Source organism: Apium graveolens, chromosome 10 (genome assembly GCF_009905375.1).
Source record: "Apium graveolens cultivar Ventura chromosome 10, ASM990537v1, whole genome shotgun sequence".
Lineage (NCBI taxonomy): Eukaryota > Viridiplantae > Streptophyta > Magnoliopsida > Apiales > Apiaceae > Apium > Apium graveolens.
This window is the reverse complement of record NC_133656.1, coordinates 180,641,654-180,664,571: the sequence shown is the minus strand read 5'-3', so window position 1 is coordinate 180,664,571 and position 22,918 is coordinate 180,641,654. Positions and strand designations below refer to the sequence as shown.

The 22,918-nt window shown below is 29.7% G+C and overlaps 1 protein-coding gene across 1 annotated transcript; it reads left to right on the top strand.

Annotated features, from left to right (window-relative positions):
• Positions 1-6,639: 6,639 nt before the first annotated feature.
• Positions 6,640-21,012, top strand: LOC141691389 (putative LRR receptor-like serine/threonine-protein kinase At1g51880). Its single transcript, XM_074496132.1, has 12 exons — positions 6,640-6,769; positions 6,859-7,402; positions 7,529-8,043; positions 8,197-8,338; positions 8,533-8,661; positions 8,910-8,990; positions 9,102-9,274; positions 9,350-9,552; positions 9,764-9,890; positions 19,965-20,027; positions 20,184-20,373; positions 20,533-21,012. The coding sequence occupies exons 1-12, from the start codon at positions 6,640-6,642 to the stop codon at positions 20,933-20,935; spliced, it is 2,700 nt and encodes an 899-aa protein (XP_074352233.1). The 3' UTR covers positions 20,936-21,012.
• Positions 21,013-22,918: the final 1,906 nt, after the last annotated feature.

Sequence of the window (22,918 nt, the reverse complement as noted above, 5' to 3'; positions counted from 1 at the left end):
AAATATTTTTGCCATGTATTTTTAGAATTTGTTATGTTTTATATTTTCTTTAAAATGTAAACACCGTTTGTTCTGTTTTTTTTTGGAGAGGAGTCCTCTCAAATCAATTGTAACATTTTTTTTAAATTAATAAAATTTATAGAGGTATTGTCCTCTTTTCCCTATTTTATTTTAACACATTGTAGTTTTACAAATTCGGGAAAGAAAATTAACACCATTTTTTTAGAGACCCGAATCAAGAAATTGATTTAATTTTCTATTAATTAATTACATCAATTAGTTAATTTATGAAAATAAATTAATCCAAGTTAAAAGAAGGTGTACACATAAAAAGAAAAAGATCGGACAGGGAATGAATAAACAAACATAAATGAATGAATATTTTGCAAACTCAGTTAACTGTGCTAATTCGCGAATAACCGCGAATAAATCGCCAATTCGCTCAACTGGCACTCTGTCAGTACAACTGTATAAGTATGTATTTTATTCGTTTAATTCGCCATTCGCGAATAACCGCGAATAACTCGGTCGTTTTCCTCTCCTCTCCATTAACCGCATTATTCGTTCAATTCGCGGTCTGTTCACGGTTCATTATTCTCGTGGCACGGCCCGAACCGGCACGGCCCGTACTTCATAACGGTCCGTTCACGAATTTAGCTCTAATCAAACCGGCCCGGATTATATTCGGCCCGGCCCGCACGGCCCGATTGAATGACCATCTCTAACTGCCACCATCACTCATCAATTAATATCTTGCGATATACATTTGATTTCTTATTGTCACAACCACGATTTTAAGGGCTTAATAGATTTCATTCAAAAAATATGTTCGGATTTCAGTAGGGGTAATAATTCTGCTAATCTTTTTCAGAATCAACAGATGAAGGCGTAAACGACAGGAGATCAGCAAAAAAAACTTTATACAGGAGATTAACAAATAAAAACTTCATATATGTAAGTAAAAGAAGGTTAACAAAAAGAAACTTTATGTATGTATAAGAAAAAGATTTAACAAAATATACAAAAGTTTATATTAAAACATACATCTATCAAAGAAATCAGCCTTGTGGGGATATTCTGTCATGTTATGAATAATAAAATCTTATTTGTAATATATATTAACCTTATCAGAACTGAGTCGAGTTACCGAGTTTAAATCAAGTTTGAGCTAAACGAGTAAAGTCTGGGCCGGACAGTCAAAAAGCTCGGCTCATATACTCATCCGAACTCATTTTCATATTCAAGAATGGCTTGTTTAAAAAAATGAACTGAATCGAATTCAACTAAATAAATCGATCCCTAATTTTATTCACGAATACGTCTTTCTGTTCTCTGCGGCCCCAGGTTCTAGGGCTGCACATGGGTTGCGTAAACCGACCAAACCGAACCAACCCAAACTTTTTTTTAATCCCGAAAAACTCGACCCAATGCAAACCGAATAATAGATGGTTTGTTACGAACTCAACCCGAATGTAAATGGGTTGGGTATGGATTATAAATATTTTTATCCTAACCCAACCCAACCTAACCCGATTTATTAATATGTCACTCTTAATTTTATTTAATTTTTTTAAGTTCGATACGTATCTATACATCTTCTTAAATGTTTTTCTTTGACCACTACGATATATTATATGAATTATGTATTATCATTTTTTCTCACCTCCGATATCTAATAATTTTCAATATGATATACATTAATAAAATTACAACGTTAATCAAATTTAAACATAAGGACTATAACATAAGTTATACACATTTTAGTTTATTTATAAATTCAAAATTAACGGCGATTTATAATATTGGATTTTTTTTATGTAAAATCATTAAACTCATTCAACATGACCCAACCCAACCCAAATCGATTTAAGATGAGTAGAATTGAATTACGAATTTATATTTTACGTGTTGAATTAAAAAATTTCAAACTGATCTAACTGATTCGGATTATAAAAATATTTTTAACGCGGCCAACCCAACACACGAGCATGCAAGATTCTATGAATGCCCAATGAGCTATCAAATATCTGGTTTCACATACTTTAAATTTCTGTACCATATGTGAATGCCTATCCCATTGGATGCAATAAATTAGAAATGAATCCTCTTTGGCAAACGACTTTTTTCTTCACTGCAAGTCGATAACCAATTACGGCCCACCTATCTGACAGTCTGACACTCAACTTTGGTTCACAAAGCATCTTATCATTTCGACGAGGGTTCAATCTTTCATCTCAACCAAAAAGTTTGTCTACATACAACTTTAAGAAAAACATAAATAAATACATGGATTTTTATTTTTCATACACTAAAAGAAAAGATTAAAACCAAATTCGAAATCATACAAGATTTTTTTAATAGTTGAAAACACCCACTTGTTAATAATTAAGTGATTTCATTTCAAACTATATTTTCTTCCGATTATAACATAGCATCAAAATTATAAAAAAAGTTTGGTTCCGTTGCACTAAATATATGATTAAACAAAAGTCACGTGATCCCATGAAATACACTACGACAGTGGCAGGAAACACAATACATATGGGGACAGCTTATTTATCAGAAGGCCTCTGTGGTTTCACACTCTAAATCCCATTATTTCACATTTAAATTCGTACATCTCACTGGCTGGCCATAGGCCTATCGCATTTAAATCGGAAGCTCTCAAGCTCTCCTCTTCTACTGGCAATGGCATTGATACTTTTTTTCAACAACAAGCTGTCAAGCATGAGCTGATTATATGTATGTACATCATACATGTTACATTATTAAGAGCAGTGTATGATCTTTCTTTTTCAGGATGTAAACTTAGGCTATACTGTAGTAGTTACTCACGGAACAAACCAAACTGTGTGCACTCAAATATGTGAAAGAAAATCCGACTAGCTACTCAAAGTTAGGCCAACTCCAAGAGTAGCCTTTCGTACAAATTTGGACCGACTTCTGTTCAAATTCACGTAACAGTGTCCTAAATTTTGGTCCAAATTTGCACTGATCATCGGTCCAAATTTGGACCGAGATTAAAATAATAATTTTTAATGTATTTCTTTTAGTTTATTACATAAAATTTTCATTTCGGATATTTATAAATGCAATTAACCGATATTAGGATATTATTATTATTTATTTAAATAATAATTTAAATTAAAAAAATATTTAAACGTAATTAAATATATATCATTGTATATCTTGAATTCAAATTACGAATACATTCAAATATTAAAATAAAGATTACAACACATAAAACTTAGTTTGAAACACAATATTAATGAAAATACGATGAGAACTAAATTATTAATTTAATTCGACAAATTAAATCGACTTTCTACAAGATAGTCAAAATATTGCCCGTAATTATTAATTACTATTTTTTATATATATTTGAAGTTTAATTAGAATTATATTATTCATTTATTAATAATTTTAAAATAAAACAAGTAATTAATAATAATAATAAAATATTAAGATGATATCTTACATCATACAAAAATAATATATTTATTATTATAAGATCTTAAAATAATTAAATAAATATTTTAAAATTTGGTTCAAAATTTAGACTCGGTCCAAATTTGGACAAAACTCTTGGAATTACTATTAAAGACGGAGGGGTCATTGGAATTTGAATAGGGTTTTTTTATTGTGTGCGCGCTTGTCCTGCACACACGGTACAAACTAACATCATGGAATTTTTACGAGTTATCTTATTTTTATTAATTAATACTCTATAGTTATAAATGATGTAAATGCTGATGAGAAAATGATGTCTATTATTTTATGCACACAATCGAAAATTCATTTGAATAAAGTGAATTCGAGCATATCATTGAGAATTGAATTTAAAATTGTACGATAGGGCCTTCTAAATGCGCTTTTAACTCGACAAGGCCCTTTACAATAACCCTAATCCTGAATTATTATTATTCTTTTTTTTGGAGTTTCTCCAGATGGTCTAACTAAAAACCTCAAATCCATGTTTGTGAAGCCCATTTAGCCAAGTCTTTAAAACTCAAAATTTCCAAAGTTCAAAATACAATTAGCCTTCTTCTGTACGAGTATAAAATTGGATGTGCACTATTTATAATGAATCCTCGTCCGTGAAAATTGGCCAATATACTAGCATAAAAAAAGAACCTGACGTGATGACCATATTTCCTACCCGTACAGGTGTTCCAATACTCATATTAGCTCATGTCAACGGGGAAACGAATGTAGAAACAATTGAATTCTGTTAGCTAAAAATTTAAGATGGTGTGTATTTTATATGTTTTAATAACTAGGAATTGTGGTTCATGTTTAGGGTAAGTGTCACGAGACTCCCCGAAGCATGTCTATATGTATATTTTTTTGTCAAAAGATATGTTCAAATAACATGTCATTTATCAATTAAATATAATAAAATATAATAAATAATTATTATATTAATATACAGTGAACTTGAATATAAAATAAAAGTTAGTTGATAGTAACAACCAAATATCATCATAATACTCATTTACATTAGTAACTTTTTAGATATTAAAATATAAGTAAATTTTTTAATATTATATTTGTTATTTCTGGATATTTCTAATATTAAAATAAATATTAAAAAATAAAAAAATAATAATAAAAAGACATGTCAGGCTAATTAACATCATGACATGTCCGTACCGCTGTGACATGCACCATATTCATACTCGGTAATAAAATAACTAAAGTGATTAGAAACTAATGTCTTCTTGTGTTATAGTTTTGGTTTTTACTCCTGAAATTTGTTAAAATAAATATTAAATTGAAAATTATTATAATATAGTTATTATTGTTGATTGTACTGTATCCTAATAATTTATATGGGAGAGAGGGAGTAGTAAGCGGGGGATAATCAATAATACAAAGTACTGGTGTTAATTGGCCGTTTTTGCGTCCTTAAAACGGCCGTCATCCTTAAAACAATGATCGATTAAACTACACAGATGTCATTAAATATTTTATCTCATAGAGTAATTAAGAAAACGTATATATGCTCATTTCTAAAATATTATCGAGTCAACGGCCATAGCATTGTTGACTTAACATATTCGCACCGCAATTCCATACAGTATTTAAAAGACGTGCAGTACTTTTGCATTCTAATTCAACATTGTCAATGTCACCTGTCTGATTAAGGCCCAGGCAAGTTATTCTTTTCCACAATTAATTTATTTCAAATATATCAAAATAATTAAAATTGTCATATATTTACACAAGTTTTTCTTAGCACTATTTTTATTTTTCAATGCTTTTATTGTGATATAAAATTCAAATTCACAACCTTAAAATAAACTTTAATTCTAATCACCACAAAAATATTTTAATCGAATCAATTAAGATGCAACTCTAACATTAGAATATTTATTTAATCAACCACAATTTATCCTTAAAATACCACGAGCATCTTCATATGTCAACTGCAGACTCACGCACAATTGACCAACACTTTTCTGTTAAATCATTAAAAATTTAACGTATAGTTAAGTTTATGTATATTTATGAATGTGTGTTAAGCCCCATTTATTAACAGGTGAATAACTGATTATGAATTGAACCAATTTTTTTTCATCTGTTCAAATTATTTGATAAAAATTTCATACATCACGACTGGATTTCTTCTGAACAAGTGTTGGACGAGTGAACTTTTAAATTTTCACTGTCACCTTCTTTCAATTCTCATATAGCAATTTAGTGAATTTTGTGGCTAAAAAGTTTGTAAATTTTTAAATTTCATGTTTTGTATTTAGAAAATAAAAGTTTAATTTAAATTACTTATGAATGAATCAAAAATAATTAAATGTATAATTACTTGAATTAAAATAGAAAAATACGTAAACTTTTTTTGAAACTTATATATATTGGGGATGTCAATACATGAAGTACTTTTTATATAGAGATGAACTATTATTTAAAAATATAAATACATAATTTATTTCATTTTTCATCATATATAGTTATAAATTTTAATTACCAAATTAATGATAAATTGCACAATTTTTTTATTTAAAAATAATTGTAATTGATGAAATTATTTAAAATGGTTTTGTAGTAAAATCACACTTATCCAAAATTATTGCATAATAGAATCAAATTTAAATTCAATTTATTTTTCAAATTTCAATTTTTAAACTTTTTATTATATTTAAATATATAATCATCTTTCTACGTTAGCAATAAATTTGATTAAATTTTATAATAGAATCAAGGTATAAAAAGGGTTCTCTCTTGAAAAAAACACATATATATATTTAAAAAAATATTTTCATTTTTAATATGTTGTATTATCTTAAGATTATTAGTGATTGTACTTATTTACGGTCTAGTTTTTAAAGTTGCCTAATTATTACAAAATGATAAAATTTTAACTTATCAAAAAAATATTTTAATTATATATATTTTAATTTAAACAACTTTCAATAAAAAGAATTATCTAATATTATCAACCACTCAACCACAAACAGGTTAATGTTATCATTAAGAAATTTAAATAATTTTATCAAACAATCTTATTCATTACTGTTCATATTATTACTGGTTCAGAAATTTTAACTATTGAGAAAATTCTGTTCACATTTAACAAATGAGCCCTTAGTCGGTAGTGTATAGATGCTATATACTTGTATATAAATGACAAGGCCATTGTTGTCACCAGATAGCATGGGTACAAGGAAGAGCTTGTATGCATGTTTTGTATCTCAGTCCTTGGTGTATCTCATTTTTGTTGCAGTTACAGTTCGCTCACAAGATGAGCAACCAGGTGAGGACAAACTTTTTTTATGCACATACAAGTGTTTTTTTTATTGTGCTTTTATAAGAAGCTACAACTAACACATTTCATGGTCTCAGGTTTCATAAGCATAGACTGCGGAATTCCTGGAAATTCCAACTACACGGACACCACAACTGGCATAAACTATGTTTCAGATTCTGAATTCACTGATGCCGGTGAAAGCAAGACCATACTACCAATTCACAGGGCTTCAGATCTTGAGAAACAATTTTTGACACTAAGAAGTTTTCCACAAGGGACCAGAAACTGTTACACTCTGAAACCTGCTCAAGGACCAGGTAACAGGTACTTAATCCGTGCACAATTTATGTACGGAAACTATGACTCCAAAGGCCTAATCCCTCGATTTGATCTTCATCTTGGAGTTGAGAAATGGGATACAATTTCATTCAATAAAACAACTTCACAAAAACTATCAGAGATCATTCACGTCCCAACATCGGATTATATTCACGTTTGCCTAGTTAATACAGGACATGGAACGCCTTTTATATCATCACTCGAGTTGAGGTACTTCAATAACAGCATGTACACCGCTGAATTCGGATCACTGAAGCTTTTTGCACGGCTAGATTTTGGTGAAACATTTGGAAGTTATAGGTAACTATGGCATAAAATTGTTTAATGTATTTATACTGCATCACTAATGCTTTGTTAATACATGATGTACTATTTTTTTTAAATTTCTTTTTACTAATTATGCACCGAAATATATACAATTTACAGGTATAAAGACGACATATATGATAGAAAATGGGATTCAATAAGGTACATTAACAGCACATTGGTATATAATTTTGAGACATGGACGTATATTGGGGGATTCAAAGTACCATATAAAGTCATGACGACGGCTATTGCACCAGACAACCCTAGCAATCCATTGAGACTCCCGTGGACGCCTTCAAATGCATCTGATCAGTTTCTTATCTACTTGTACTTCTCTGAGGTGCAAACACTGCAACGCAACCAAACCAGAGAATTTGACATATATTTGGACGGGAAACCTTGGAGTACTCGGCCAGTAACACCATTTAATCGAACTACTGTAACAGTATACAGTGATGTACTTGAGAAACCAGCGTCTAGGCATGAGCTCGTAATTCAGAAAACCAAGAAGTCAACTCTTCCACCTATTTTAAATGCCTTTGAGCTTTTTACGGTTAAGAAATTTATGCTATCACAAACAGATGATCAAGACGGTAAGTTCTGGCTATCTTACGATATTCTTCCTCAATATTGTGACTACTAACTTGTTTCCTTCTGATTACGTATGTTATCTATACATACTTCTTTTACCATTAGTCATTTGGTTTACTGGATATCATTTTCAAAAAGTGCAGTAGGTTTTTTTAAAATCTATTTTGTTGTTGTTGATTATTTGGGAATTTTAGCTGCCTCCATAATGGACATCAAGTCAGTTTATAAGGTTCAAAAAGGAAATTGGCAAGGAGATCCATGTGCGCCACGAGCTTATGCATGGGATGGTGTCGGATGCATCTATAATGTTTCTGAAATGCCTAGGATCACATCATTGTATGTGTAATTTATTTGAATTTTAAAATCATGAAATATTCACCTATCATGTTTACTGATTCCACAATTCAACTTAATTTTAGGAACCTGTCCTCAAGTGGATTGAATGGAAAAATTGCTCCTTCTATATCCAACCTAACAATGTTAAGATATTTGTAAGAGCATTGATATTAATTTTTTACTATTGCAAATAATTATATGAACTATATATTGTCAATGTTTCTAAACACAACAGTTCTATTACTTTTCAGGGATTTGTCCAACAATAATTTGTCGGGTGAGATACCTGATTTCTTATCGCAATTGAACTCATTGCGTATTCTGTAAGTTAAACCCGAAAACCACTTGTTTACCTTCATTTATTGTAAATGAACTCTTTAAGAATTTCATCGCTGTGCATTCATTGTAATGATACAAGATTGTATATTTCTCAGTGCAGTGTTATGTTGTAACTTGCATGCTCTAAATGAATAGGTGCTCATCAGCGTGTATAAAAATCAGGATTGTGGCATCACGAGTACCGAATATAGTCATATAGATATATATACTTACCGTTTCTCTAATTTCCCAGCAATATCAGAGGGAACAATTTCATAGGATCAGTTCCGTCAAGGCTCTTATCAAAATCAAAAAGTGGATTGCTATTACTAAGGTATGGTTTACTTCCATTACACTAATAATGGACGATGCAGTATGTCTTTGGTAATGAAAACAGCTAAATGGAACCTATCTGCTGAAATACTTATTGTTTGATTTAATACAGCATAGATTCAAGTCAGGGAGGTGAAGATACAAATCAATGTTTGTCATCTTCATGCAAAAACAGTAGTAACAAATCTATAATTACCATAGCAGCTTCAATTGCTTCGGTGTTTGTGGTGATCTTGATTGCATTTATAGTTGTCTTGTGGATGATAAGTAACAAAAATCGACAAGGTGAGTAAAATACTAATGCTACAAATCTGAAGGGTAAATTAAAAATTCAATGTTCTAAGAAAGTGAGTTTTGCAGCATCTATAAAGGACAACACTTTGGAGACTAAAAAACGTCAATTCACATACTCAGAAATCCTAAACATTACTGATAACTTTGAGAAAATTATTGGAAAAGGAGGATTTGGCACAGTATATCATGGCTATGTTGATGATACCCAAGTTGCTGTTAAAATGCTCTCAGCAACATCAGCGCAAGGATACAAGGAGTTTCAAACCGAGGCAAGTTCTACAAAACTTACAACTTACTTCACAATTCATCACGTAGAAAACAATTTTGGCAAAAAGATAAAATGTTTAACCAGTGTTGCATAACCATCCCACTTGAAAAGTGTCGAGAAAGGCTTGTTAGCGCAATAAATTAGTTTTACCCGCATGATGTTTTTGTCAGCACAGTATTTTATGATTAACTAAGGTTAGACCTAAATTGCAGGCTAAGCTTCTTATGAGCATTCATCATAAAAATTTAACAGCTCTTGTTGGTTACTGTAATGAAGACAACAACTTAGGGATCATCTACGAGTATATGGCCAATGGAGACCTCGAAGGGCATCTATCAGGTAGAACTTACATTTTGCTAGTAATACCAGATTCGCGGGGATCGTTTTTTATATCTGATAACCCTAAAGAGGGAAGGCACACAGATATATAATAAACAATTATATTCTTGATTAAATCCAAAAATCAACATATTTCATTTAAATGTCTACAACCTCATAACAATACTCATGATCTGTTCCATAAACATTCTACTAATATCATAATTTAGCAATCATAAATTCAGAATAATACCTTATAAGTATCCTAGATCACCTATGGCTGTCAACCTGTCTTGGCTCTCCTTCCCTTCTCGCTTCCTTGCTTCGGGATATAGCCTGACCTTGGGATCGCCTTGGGATATCCTCTAAAACACTTAATAAAATATTATACTATGTCTATGTAGATTCGCGGGGATCGTTTTTTATATCTGATAACCCTAAAGAGGGAAGGCACACAGATATATAATAAACAATTATATTCATGATTAAATCCAAAAATCAACATATTTCATTTAAATGTCTACAACCTCATAACAATACTCATATTGTGATCTGTTCCATAAACATTCTACTAATATCATAATTTAGCAATCATAAATTCAGAATAATACCTTATAAGTATCCTAGATCACCTATGGCTGTCAACCTGTCTTGGCTCTCCTTCCCTTCTCGCTTCCTTGCTTCGGGATATAGCCTGACCTTGGGATCGCCTTGGGATATCCTCTAAAACACTTAATAAAATATTATATCTGTCTTAACAATTACTAAACATAGACATAGTATAATATTTACTTCGATCTCACAATATTTTCTTGTATAGAGATTGTAGAGTAAAGGGTTTAGCTACTCATAGAAAATTTATAATCAGCCATTCTTATTAATGAAAACTTTCGATATCTTAATGATTTACAAGATGGCTTTTATAGAGTTTTCCAATCTCTGTTGATTCTACTAATTTCTATTTCTAAGATTTCCTTTTAATTTCCTCCGTTCTTTTTCTTTCCTCTTTTTCAAAAGCTGAATCCACTTTCTGTAATTTGTCTGCCATTCCACCTTCTTTTTGACTTTAGAGATAAAATTTCTGGTAAATGTTCTTGTCTTTTCTGCTGCTGTCTTTTTCTTCTAGTAACCTTTCTTCTTTGTTGCTGCTGTCTTTTTCTTTTTCCTGAAAATTATTGATTTTTTACAGTCACCAATATAATTTGGGCCGTAGTGTCATTTGTAATATGTTTTCAGTCACCAATTCTTATTGGGCCGAAATATCATTTGTAATATGCTTTCAGTCACCAATTCTCATTGGGCCGAAATATCATTTGTAATATGCTTTCAGTCACCAATTCTCATTGGGCCGAAATATCATTTGTAATATGCTTTCAGTCACCAATTCTCATTGGGCCGAAATATTATTTGTAATATCCATAGGTCACCAATTCTCATTGGGCCTATCAATTCATCGTTATTATTACATTGTTAGGTCACCAAATTCTATTGGGCCTAACTTTCATCTAATAGTATTACATTGTATTATATGGTTAGGTCACCCTTTCAGGGCCTAACAAATATCTATGCAAAGGGATCAGAACATCCTTCTTCTTTTGTTGCTATATTCTTTAGAGTTGCCACTGGTCTCCGTCTTTGGCCTGATAATAAATTCTGATAAATTTCCTTTGTCTTCTGAGCATGATTGTGCTTTAAATCTGATAATCTTGCATGCATTTCGTTCAAAGCTGTAGTATCCCTGCTAATTATATCATTATTATAATAAATAGTTAGTATTTCTTCCGCTAATCCACCTTTACTTGTGCCAATGACACATGCCTTTCCTCCTCGTATCATATCTTCAAGTTTAGACTTCAATGTTACTATGCCGATTGCTCTCTTGTTACACAACCAGTCGCCAAATTGCTCTATTGTACATGCCATGTCCGTCTTTAGGCTAGTATTTTCACCTTCTATAGTAGTATTCCTGCCATACTTAAATATTTGACAGAGTAATATGGGTTTTCCTGTTAAGTCAGTACAGGCATCAAAAACCTGTATACCATAAATTCCTCCTGGTCCGTATGAATTCATGTAAGATTGAAGGCTTTGTGTTATAGTTGATGGTAGTTGTGCTATACTTGATAAGGTTTCATCTACCATTATTTTGTCAATAAATCCTAAGAGTAATAGGTTTTTTACTACAGTTGAATCTGCGTTTTCCCTACAGATATACCTTGGGTATTTTCCAAATTTCCCATTTCTCAGGATTGTAGTATTGGTTTTATAATCATAGTACTTTTGTATCTTTTCAAAGGACTCAGTATATTCTTTGGTAAAGGTTACACGATCCTTTAGGGTAATGGCGTTGATAGTATTATCTGGTATGGTTATTGTTTTGATAGTAGGAGTATTGGCTAATCTTGATACAAAGGTTTCTGGGGTTTTTTGAAGGTTGTTTAATATTCTGAGTTTTCCTTCTAAAGTAGTAGTAAGTTGGCTGATTTCTTCGTTAATAAAGTTTATCTGGTCATTCTTTTCCTTTATCTTCTGAATTACTTCTCCCACCTGTATCATAATACTGCTAATACTTTCCATTTTCCCTGCTAAGATAGTCTGCAAGAATATTTTTAGTACCTGATATATTTTTAATAATAAAATCATAACAACTAAAAAATGCTTGCCAATTTCTTCTTTTATTTAATTCTGGTAAAGGGTCAATTTTATTGAATATAAATGATCTTACTTGAGTATTATCTGTTCTTACAACAAATTTTGCAGGTAGTAAATGATAATGAAATCTTTTAATTCCTAATTTTACAGCTAATAGTTCCTTTTCATTAATATGATAATTCTTTTCATTGGGTTTCCACGTTCCAGCTGCATATCCACATATTAAAGGGTTTTCTTTATCAATATCATCTTTTTCAAAAGCTACTAATACTGCTCCCCATCCTATATCACTAGCATCTGTAAATAGTTCTAACTGATCACTATCTTTGGGTAATCGTAGTTTAGGTAAATTTTCTACCTTTGTTTTTAATGCTCTTATTGCATTTGTATGATCTTCCTTCCACTCAAAAGTTTTATTTTTCTTTATTAAATCTTGTAGTGGTTTTCTTAATTTTGGTAAATCTTTTATATAATCTGAAGCGTAATTTACTATTCCTAAGAATTGTTGTACTTCTTTTTTATTTTCTAAAATTTCTTTAAAATTCTTTATTTTTGTTGATATATGTTCTTGTAATTGAATTCCTTCAGAGTCTATAATATATCCTAAATATTCTATTTTGTGTTTAAATATTTCTGATTTCTTTTCTGATAATAATATTCCATGTTTTCTAATAGTCTGAATAAATATATCTAGATGTTTTGAATGATCTGTTAAATTATCACTAAATATTAATATATCATCTATATATACTAGAATAAAATCATTCATTTCTCTAAATATTTTATCCATTCTTCTTTGGAATATTTGTGGAGCTGTTCTTAATCCAAATGGTAGTACTATCCATTCATAATGTCCTTGTAGAACGCTAAATGCTGTTAAACATCTAGATTCCTTAGTTAATTTTATTTGCCAGTATCCACTTTTACAATCAAATTTACTAAACCATTTTTTATTACTCGTTTGGTTGATTAAATTTCTTTTATATGGTAAAAAATATCCATCAAATATAGTCTTTTTATTTAGTTCTCGATAATCTATTACCATTCTAATTTTTCCTCTTTTTACTTCATTATGATTTCTTACTAAAAACGCTGGGCTACTATGCGGACTTTTACTTTCTTGTATTAGTCCTAAGTTTAATAATTCTTTTATTTGAACTCCTAACTCCTTTTGATCTGTTGGGCTATATCTTATTGGTCTGTTTCTAATTATATCATTAGGGTTTATTAGTTTTATTTCAGCATATATTTTTTCTTTTTCCCATAACTTCATTGGATGTTCTCCAAAATTTATTTCTAAGGCCTTTAAATATTTTTGTTTTAATAGTTCTAAATTCATTTTTCTTTCTGTTTTAATATTACTTATTTCTATTGATTTTACAGGTATTATTCTTTTTAATACTATCCATTTTTCGCAAGGTGTTAGCAAACTTATCCTATCTTGTTTTATTATTTGAGTTTTAAAAGAATCTAAAAAGTTATTTCCTAGTAACATTTGTTGTTTCATATTATTTTCTTGGTATATTATAGGTAACCTAAACCTTATTTTTCCTAATATAAATCTTACATTTTCTGCTATTATATCTATCTCTTTTTTATGGTTATTGAATCCTGTTACTATTATTCTATTTTTTGTATGTTTCCATTTGTGTTGAGTAAATACTTCTTCTTTAGCTAAACAAATATCTGCTCCGCTATCTATAAATATCTTTTGTTTTATATATTTCGTAGGTTTATATTCTACCTGTGCTTCAATATATATAGCTACCATTTTATTCTATTCAGTAGTTAAACTTTCATTATTACTATCATTTTCATTTATGTAATTTATTTCTTCTGGTTCTGTTTCACTTATATAGAATACTTCTTCATCATACCAGTTATTGTTATCTTCTCTTATGTATTCTAGTTTCATTATTAATTCGGTGGTATCTATGTATTTTACTCTTTTTTGCTGTAATTTAGGACACTTATTTGCATAATGTCCCTTTTCATTACAATTCCAACATTTACAATCTGCTATTTTTGTTTTATTTCTTTTTCTAAACTTTCTCTTATATCTAAATCTCTTTCTATTTTCAGGAGTATTTCTATATTTTTTAAATTTTCTTCTTTTAAATCTTCGATTAAATGGTTTATAAGGTCTATAGGTTTTATTTTGTTTTCTATAATATTCATTTTGATTATTATAATCTAGTTTCCTATATTTCCTATACTTCTTTCTAGTTTTATAATATTGATTATCACATCCAAATATTAATTTTTTCTCCGTAAAATTACAGATTTCTCTTAATCCTTGTTTTTTATCCTTTTTAATTTTCTGTTGAATTCTATATTCTTCACATTTTCGAGTTAAATATGCTCTTAATAATCTAATTCTTTCTCCTAATGTATTTTCTTTAGGTTCTAGATTATTATATTCTTTAGTTATTTCGGTATTATAAGGTGAAGGTAGATGATCATAATACAGTTGTTGATATACTAAGCTTTCATTAGGTAAAAACTTAGCTTCATAAAAGAATTTAGTAAAACTTATAGTATATTCTGGTAATTTACTAATCCTACAACATTTCATATTATTTAGATACATTGTTATTTCTAATTTTCTTTCTACTGTTATATTTTCTTGAGCTACAAACCATCTTTCTCCTAGAAATTCTCTTTTTAATAATATATCAAATGCGTTTAACGTATCTTTCCAGCTTCTAGCATACGTTCTTACTTGTCCCTTTAATTCATAAATAATATTTTCTAACCAAAATGCTGCTTTTCCTATAATTGTTTTTGATATTAGTTCAAAAACATAATCCAGATCTTCTATATTTTTTGAATTCATTAAGGCTATATACATCCCTAAATTCCAGTCTTTTATTCTTCTACTTATTTCTTGATCGTCGTAGACATTATCTAAATCTAGAAAATATCCATTTATATTTATTCCTTGGTGTATTGATCATATGAAATCTTGTACTTCATTTTGTTGTCCTATAGGTATATTTCCTGGCATTTTAATATTATTTTTAGTTATTATATGATCTTCTATTTCTTCTTCTGGGTATGCATCGTTATCTGTTTCGGTTTCATAATTTGTTTGTTTATGTGAAGTTTCTCTTTCTTCAATATCACTTTCATCGCTTTTCTCTTCATTTGTTATTATTGCATTTACGGTTTTTCCGAGGGCTTCTAATATTTCTTTATTTTCTTTTATTACTATTTCCTTTTCCTCATTATCTGATTCCTCTAAGTAATTTAATCCTTCTTCTCCTAGATTACTATCTGATTTACTTGTATTACTGCTCTCATCTTGTTCTTTGTTCGTTTCTGAATTACTATCGTCAGACTTAATAATTTCCTTTTCTTTTAATTCTATTTTTAATTGATTAATCTCATTTTTTAAATTATCTATTTCTTTTAATACATTTATTACTTCTAACTTTGTTTCTTTTAATTCTTTCTTTTAGGTTTTATATTTTTTTTTATAAAATTTATATTTATTTAACCATTCTATATTAGTTTTAGTTTTTAATTTAGCATTTTCTTTTCTTAATTCTTTTAGTTCATTTTCTCTTATTTCTTGTTTTATAGGTTCATATTTTTGTCTTTCTTTTTCCAGTAACTCTTTTCCATGTTTTTTAAGAAATGTTATAGCACTATGTTCTGTTATAGACATTTTCCTAGAATTTTCCTGATTTGTGAAGCTCTGCTAAACCATTTATTGTTCTTTTAACCCCTATAGTTATTTTCGGTTTTGATTTGCTTATATCCATTAATATAGGTTCTTTAGTTCTTCCTATTACTGTTATAGGTACTAGTTCTGGTTCTTCTGTTTCGTCTTTAATTATTTTCTTTTCTTTATTTTGTTCTAAACTATTTTGTATAATAGTTAACTTATCTAATATTTGTTTAAAGATTGGGATTTCTGATATATTCCATAACGCTGTTATTTCTTCCTTAATTATCTTTCTACTAATTTCTTGATTTTCTTCCATCTTTTTTAATATAGCGTTTAAACTTTCCTTTATAAATATTTCGTTCCAAATATCTTTTATTTGGTTTTCAGTATTATTCATATTTATAGACTCGTTTTCTCCATTCTCCTTTAATTATCCATATTTTTCTTTTCTTACCTTTTATTTTCTCTAATTCTTTTATTTCTTCCTCTAGTTTTTCTTTTTCTTTTAAGTATTGTAGTTCTTTTTCTTGAGACATAATTAATGTTTCTTTTATTATCCTATTAATAGTTTCTATTTCATCTTTCTTTTCATTTATTTCCTTTTCAGGGTTCATATTCTGTCTATAAATCTTAATTTATTCTGATCATTTATTTCTATTCCTTCATTGGTTATATTATATTTTATTTCATTTAAGAAATCCATTCCTAATAATAGTTGATAACTAACGTCATTTTCTATTACTCCTAGGCTTATATTATATTCTAAGTCTAAAATTTTTAATCTTAATTTTATACCTTTTGTTATTATTGTTTCTCTCGAACTATTTGGTTCAGTTATTATTTGAGGTTCTATTTCCTCACATTTGTTTGAGTCAACTTCAGTTATATGTATTTGACTTTTTGTTGCTCCGGTATTTATTTCTGTTATGACTTCTTTGGCAAATATTCCATTAAATATTATTGTTTTTATTCGTAATTTATCTGATTCGTAACACGGTAATTTTATTAAATCTAATTTTCTACTGGTCATACTCATTGATCTAACTAATGTTATAGGGTTGTGTTCTCTTCTAAAACTTAATCTAGATCCTTCTAATATTGGTTTAATTCTTTGTGTTGGAATTATTTGTCTATTACTAAAGTCTATTGTAAATTCTTCTGGGATTGTTATTTGAGATTCTTCTTTATGTTCAATTTTTTCTAATATATCATTATATAATTTTGGTACTATTATTCCTAATTCCGTTTGTTTCTTTACATGATGGTTTCCAGTCATAGCATATACTATTTTAGTTTCTATACTAATTACTTTACTTCCCTTTTGCATTTTTATTCCATCCAATTTATAATATAATGTTAAAGATCTTTCTTTATTTTCATCTCTTAATGATATGCTAAAATCAGGTTGTATTATAAATTTTAATTTCTGATATATTAAGTTTCCTTTTACCACTGCTATTAATGAATCTTGTATATTTCCTATTATTCTATCGTCTAGTACATATATTTGTATAGGAGTATCAATATTTTTATGAAAATATGCTTTTATTGTAAATTCTATTGCTCCAAAATAAATATTTTTTAGTTTATTTGCTTCTTTTTATTTTAATTTAGATAGTTCTCTTTTTATCAAACCATCTGTTATTAAATTTATTTTTACTTTTCCATTTATTGTATCTATGTCTATTATATTTTCATGTTTTTGAACTATATATCTAACTTCTTTATTTCTTTCAAAATATGATGTTTTGAATATCTTTTTTATTGTTAGTTCTTCTGTTTCACTTTGGATTTGATTATATATATCTGGTTTAAAACTTAGAGTTTGTGATGTTCCTTCTTCGTATTCATCCATTTGATAATATACATCTTGTGTTTCACTTGATTTCTCTAATGACATTTTTCAAACTGTATTATTATCCAGTTATATTACTTGATAAAATTATTCTTTTAAGTCCTTGAATTCTTAGTTTATTATTTCTAAATGTTATTATCATATTTCCAAGTTGTTGATAACATCTTATTATTTCATCCCTATTTTCTCTTGTCCATTCAATTTTATTTTTTCTTTCTTGCAATTTATCTAGTTCTATTTCTAGTTTTTCTTGATTTTTTATTAATTCTTTTATTTTTCTATTATTTCTAGTTATTGCATTTGGATCTATCCAATTCATTTTTTAAATTTTTTGCCTTAAATCATTTATTAATTTATATTGTTCAGTTAATACTTCTTTTAATTCTTTCAAATGTCAATATATGTTAGAAATTAAAGGGCTTAAATCTCAAAATAGTCACTGAACAGAGTCATATATCAAAACTAGCACTCCAGTTATTGGGGACTCGTATGAACCACTCTAGTTGAGAATAATTACACTACCGTTAAATATGTTACTTTGACCTGACTGAGAATTGTTGACATTAACGGTAGGTACAGGTGGAAGTGGACGTGACTTTTAAATAAAATTATATATCAACAATAACACTTTATGTATTTCACCATTTTTCTCCATTAAATACGAACCCTTGGATCAGAATAATATATTTCAAAACTAAAGCACATTAAAGCTGTCATAGCAAAATCATAGAAACAGCCATATATGTGTTTCTTTTTTGATTTAATTTCATTACTTTGTCACACTATATATCCCGTATTGAACAATTAGGTTATGCTAAATAGGATGAAGAAGGAACTTATTTTAAAATATTATTATCAGTTTAAAATTTGTTGATTTAGATTATTTTGAATTAATAAGCTCTTTTTATCAACAATATTCTGCGTGAATCGAACGAAGAGACAAAAAAAATAAAATAAGAAATGATATTTTATTTTATAAGAAAATTTAAAATTTTAAAACTTGAATATTTTATTCATTTATTTTTTAAATTTCATATAAATATTTTTTCTTGAAATTATATATGTATTTTAAAAGTTTCCAACTTCAAGATATTTGATCTTTTCAGCTCTTATCAATAAACTTTTTTAATGGAAATTGAAAATAAATATTTGAATTTTGTTAATAAAATTAAAAACAAATATTGAGAGTTTAAATTAATAAAATCAGTTTTCTCTAGAAACTCAATTTTTTATACTGAAAATTATTTGACTATTTTTATAAATTTAAAAAGAAAGTAAGATATTAAAACTAATAAACATTTTTGTATTTTAAATAGAATTAAACTTTTTAAAAGGTTGAAAAAAATATTTAATTATTAATTATATATATCATTTCCACGTCAACTATTATGCTTATCCGTTAACATTTCTGTTAGTCAACAATTCAAACTAACGGTAGTGTCATTATTCTCAACTAAAGTGGTGCATACGAGTCCCCGATAAATAGAGTGATTTTTTTGATATATGACCCCGAATTGAATGACTACTTTGATATTTAAGCCGAAATTAAAGTTAATATCACACTAAAACAAAAAATGTCTGCACAAACATATAATATTGAACCAGCAGTACTACTGGTATTGATCCAAGCACATTAGTGCATGAGAAACATATATAGATTAGCATTCTCCAACATCAATAATCTGATCTTAACATGTCAGTGCACTTTAATTGTGTAGTCTCAGTTAATAATTAGGTCAACTTTGTGGTTTTAAGCCCATGACTATGTTGTTACCAGATTTTATTTTGTTATCATTTTGGCATGCTAGTCTATCTTGACAGTTTGAAATTTGCAGAGTCAGCTTTATCATATTATCTGCAGTTCAATATCTTGTTATTACGGCAGTTACATTAAACTGGTAACATTTTGATACAGGTAGAAACTCAGATGTCTTGAGTTGGGAACAGAGAATTCTGAGAGCAATCGATGCAGCAGAAGGTTAGCTGATAAGCTGATGTTGTTCTTTCTTGCATGTGGATGCCTTTTAGTTTTTTTATATTTTTCTCTTATATTATGTAAATTTTATGTACTTTTTGAAATTCAACATGCTATTACAACTAAGAGATGTTAACACCAGTACATCAATTATCACAGGCTTTGAGTATCTGCATCATGGTTGCAAGCCACCAATAATCCACAGAGATGTGAAATCAACAAATATCCTATTGACAGAGAATTTCAGAGGAAAGCTTGCAGATTTTGGCTTGTCTAGAGTTATCCCTTTCGAAGGTGGCAGTCACGTAACGACGGTGGTTGCTGGAACTCCTGGCTACCTTGACCCTGAGTATGTACGAACATAAATATATACATCTTATGCAGTACTCCTAAAGCTGTTTTATGTAAGAGTAGGTCAACACAGAGTAGCACTTATGTGACAAGGTTAAGTCTTACAGAAAGAAGTAGCTCAAGTCCTGTTCATAAATACCTTGTTTTTGGTTCACAGGTACTACAGATCAAATCGATTAACTGAGAAAAGTGATGTTTATAGTTTTGGAATTGTCCTCATGGAAATAATCACAGGCCGACCAGCTATAGGTACCAATAATGATCGGGGGCACATAGTTGATTGGGTTAGGTCCAGACTCGAGGATGGGGACATCAAAATTGTTGTCGACCCAAGGATCAGGGAACACATTGATGTGAATTCGGCCTGGAGAACTGTAGAAATAGCATTGGCGTGTGTTTCTCCAGCTTCGGATGATAGGCCAACTATGAATTTTGTGGCGTCTCAATTGAAAGAGATCATAGCAACAGAGTTGGCTTCGAGTGAGACGAGAAAGAAAGAATTAGTTGGAGTATTATCTCTTAATTTAGAAAGTGAAGTATCAGGTCCTCAGGCACGATAAGGCCCTTCGCTGGTCCTTGTATTTTCTTTCTCTTGCAAGATCGTTCTTTTGTAAAGCCTCAGTGTGGTCTTTTGCTATTTTCATTTGGTTTCCGTTTATAGTTCAGCTTGATTTCATCCCTGCTTTTGCTAAGGCATTATTATAAGGTTGTTATGCCTGCACCTTCTCTTAGGTGTTTTTACATAGTACTAGTATTCATATTCAATAAAGTTGTACTTGGATGGTTACCGTTCACTTGATTGATGTATTTAGCAGTTGTGTTATGCACCTGTTTCGTATGATCTTCTCTCTGTCGTCGCCTCTTTTATAACAATCTAAAGAACTCGTCCATATCAATAGCATTCATATCTCTGTTTATCTTGCTTCCAAGTTCCACCACACAAATCTGCATACAAAAACTAAAATATACACCATGTGCTACCACCAACGAATATGTACATTGTATGAGCATACATTGTACTCCAGGGAAGAGCCACATGGAGCCCAAGGTACTTCATGGCACAATCTGAGATTTGATACACAACAAATTTGATGTATTAATGTCTGCACATCTCAGTTTGGGTTAGTTGATTTGGTATTAAGAATAAGTGTTTTGTTTTGAGAGAAGGGCACAAGCTTAAGTCCTTATAGCAGAAATCAATAGAACTTTTTCCCTACTAAATATTTTCTGGTTGAAAAAATAAAGCTTGTTTTGGCACCTCTGAAATTTGTGGCTGGCTCCGCCACTGATTGTACTGGGTGACTACATTGACATCAACTACATTGTTGATGTTGCTCTAAACTATCGTAAGGAAAGGCATGTCTCAATAAGATGTGCCTCATCGTTGTTATAACACATTAATGGACCTCAGTAAGACATTAAAAAATAGTCGTCCCTGCATTGCTGAAGCAATACAGCAGCAAGAGAGAATCTGGAGCCAAGCACACACACTTGACTTGGCATTTTTTCACATGTATACTATTTAATTCTTATCAGGGAATGTTATAACTTGTAAAGAAAATTCAAATAATAATAAACAATTGCCTCCGCATATTGTTGATCATATTATTTCTTAAGTCAAGGATTCTCAAATTAATTTACAGACTATTATAATAGTTCATTCCCTTACAAATAAGATAAACATAAAATTACCAGATTGTTTCAATCCCATAATTTAACAACATTGCCACTAAACACCGTCAAATCCAAATAACGGTACCACCCCATATTCAACTCCCTGCAACAAAATGTAACACTACCGTCGATAACGTTGTTGTACTCGGTCTCCGCACACACTACATTTCCTCTATAATAATCCTCCTCTTGAGCATCATCATCGTAATAATAAACAGCAAATTTACCTCTCTTAATCACCCCATCAGCACAGTCGAAAACCGGAGCCGAATTTACATTTTTAGGCACCGGTTCTGACAATTGTAGGCTGCATCTGCATGAATGGACCACATTGGCCTCCTGAGGAGAAGCTGAGGGAGATGAAGCTTGTTTGAATCGCTGAGACGAAGACGAAGATTTGCTTGTGGTCCAGATGAAGCTGATAGCCCCTACAGTTAACATGGCCATGCACGTCCACACATTGTTGAGGATGATTGTTAAAACATAGTCGAAAGAAAGAAGAGTTTCAACTCGTGAGTCCATATTATAATGAGTCTATGATATCAACTAGAGATGGACATGTAAAGAGTTTATAAACTGAGAATTTGGATTTTATTGTTTCTGGGGATATACTGGGCATCGGAGAAGAAGATGCTAGTAATTATTCCGTTTGTTGGTAACAACATATTATATAGTGTGGCATATCCTTTTTTTATATTACTTTTTACGTTTTAAAAAAAACGTACGTATAAGAGATAAATTTTGAGAATAATCCAAAAGCACAAAAAGTAAAAGAAATGTTTTCTGATGAACGGTTTCCAAAACCGTTTTTAAATGATAAAAGTATTTTTAATGCTTGAAATCCTTTAGCATTAATATCTACCGGTCGT

What these genes read in the sequence shown, in the direction of transcription:
- LOC141691389 (XM_074496132.1), top strand. Translation starts at nt 6,640, where the DNA reads ATGACAAGGCCATTGTTGTCACCAGATAGCATGGGTACAAGGAAGAGC. An exon ending in TTGAACTCATTGCGTATTCT is followed by an intron (nt 8,662 to 8,909) that starts GTAAGTTAAACC and finishes CTAATTTCCCAG; the next exon opens with CAATATCAGAGGGAACAATT. An exon ending in CCTCGAAGGGCATCTATCAG is followed by an intron (nt 9,891 to 19,964) that starts GTAGAACTTACA and finishes ATTTTGATACAG; the next exon opens with GTAGAAACTCAGATGTCTTG.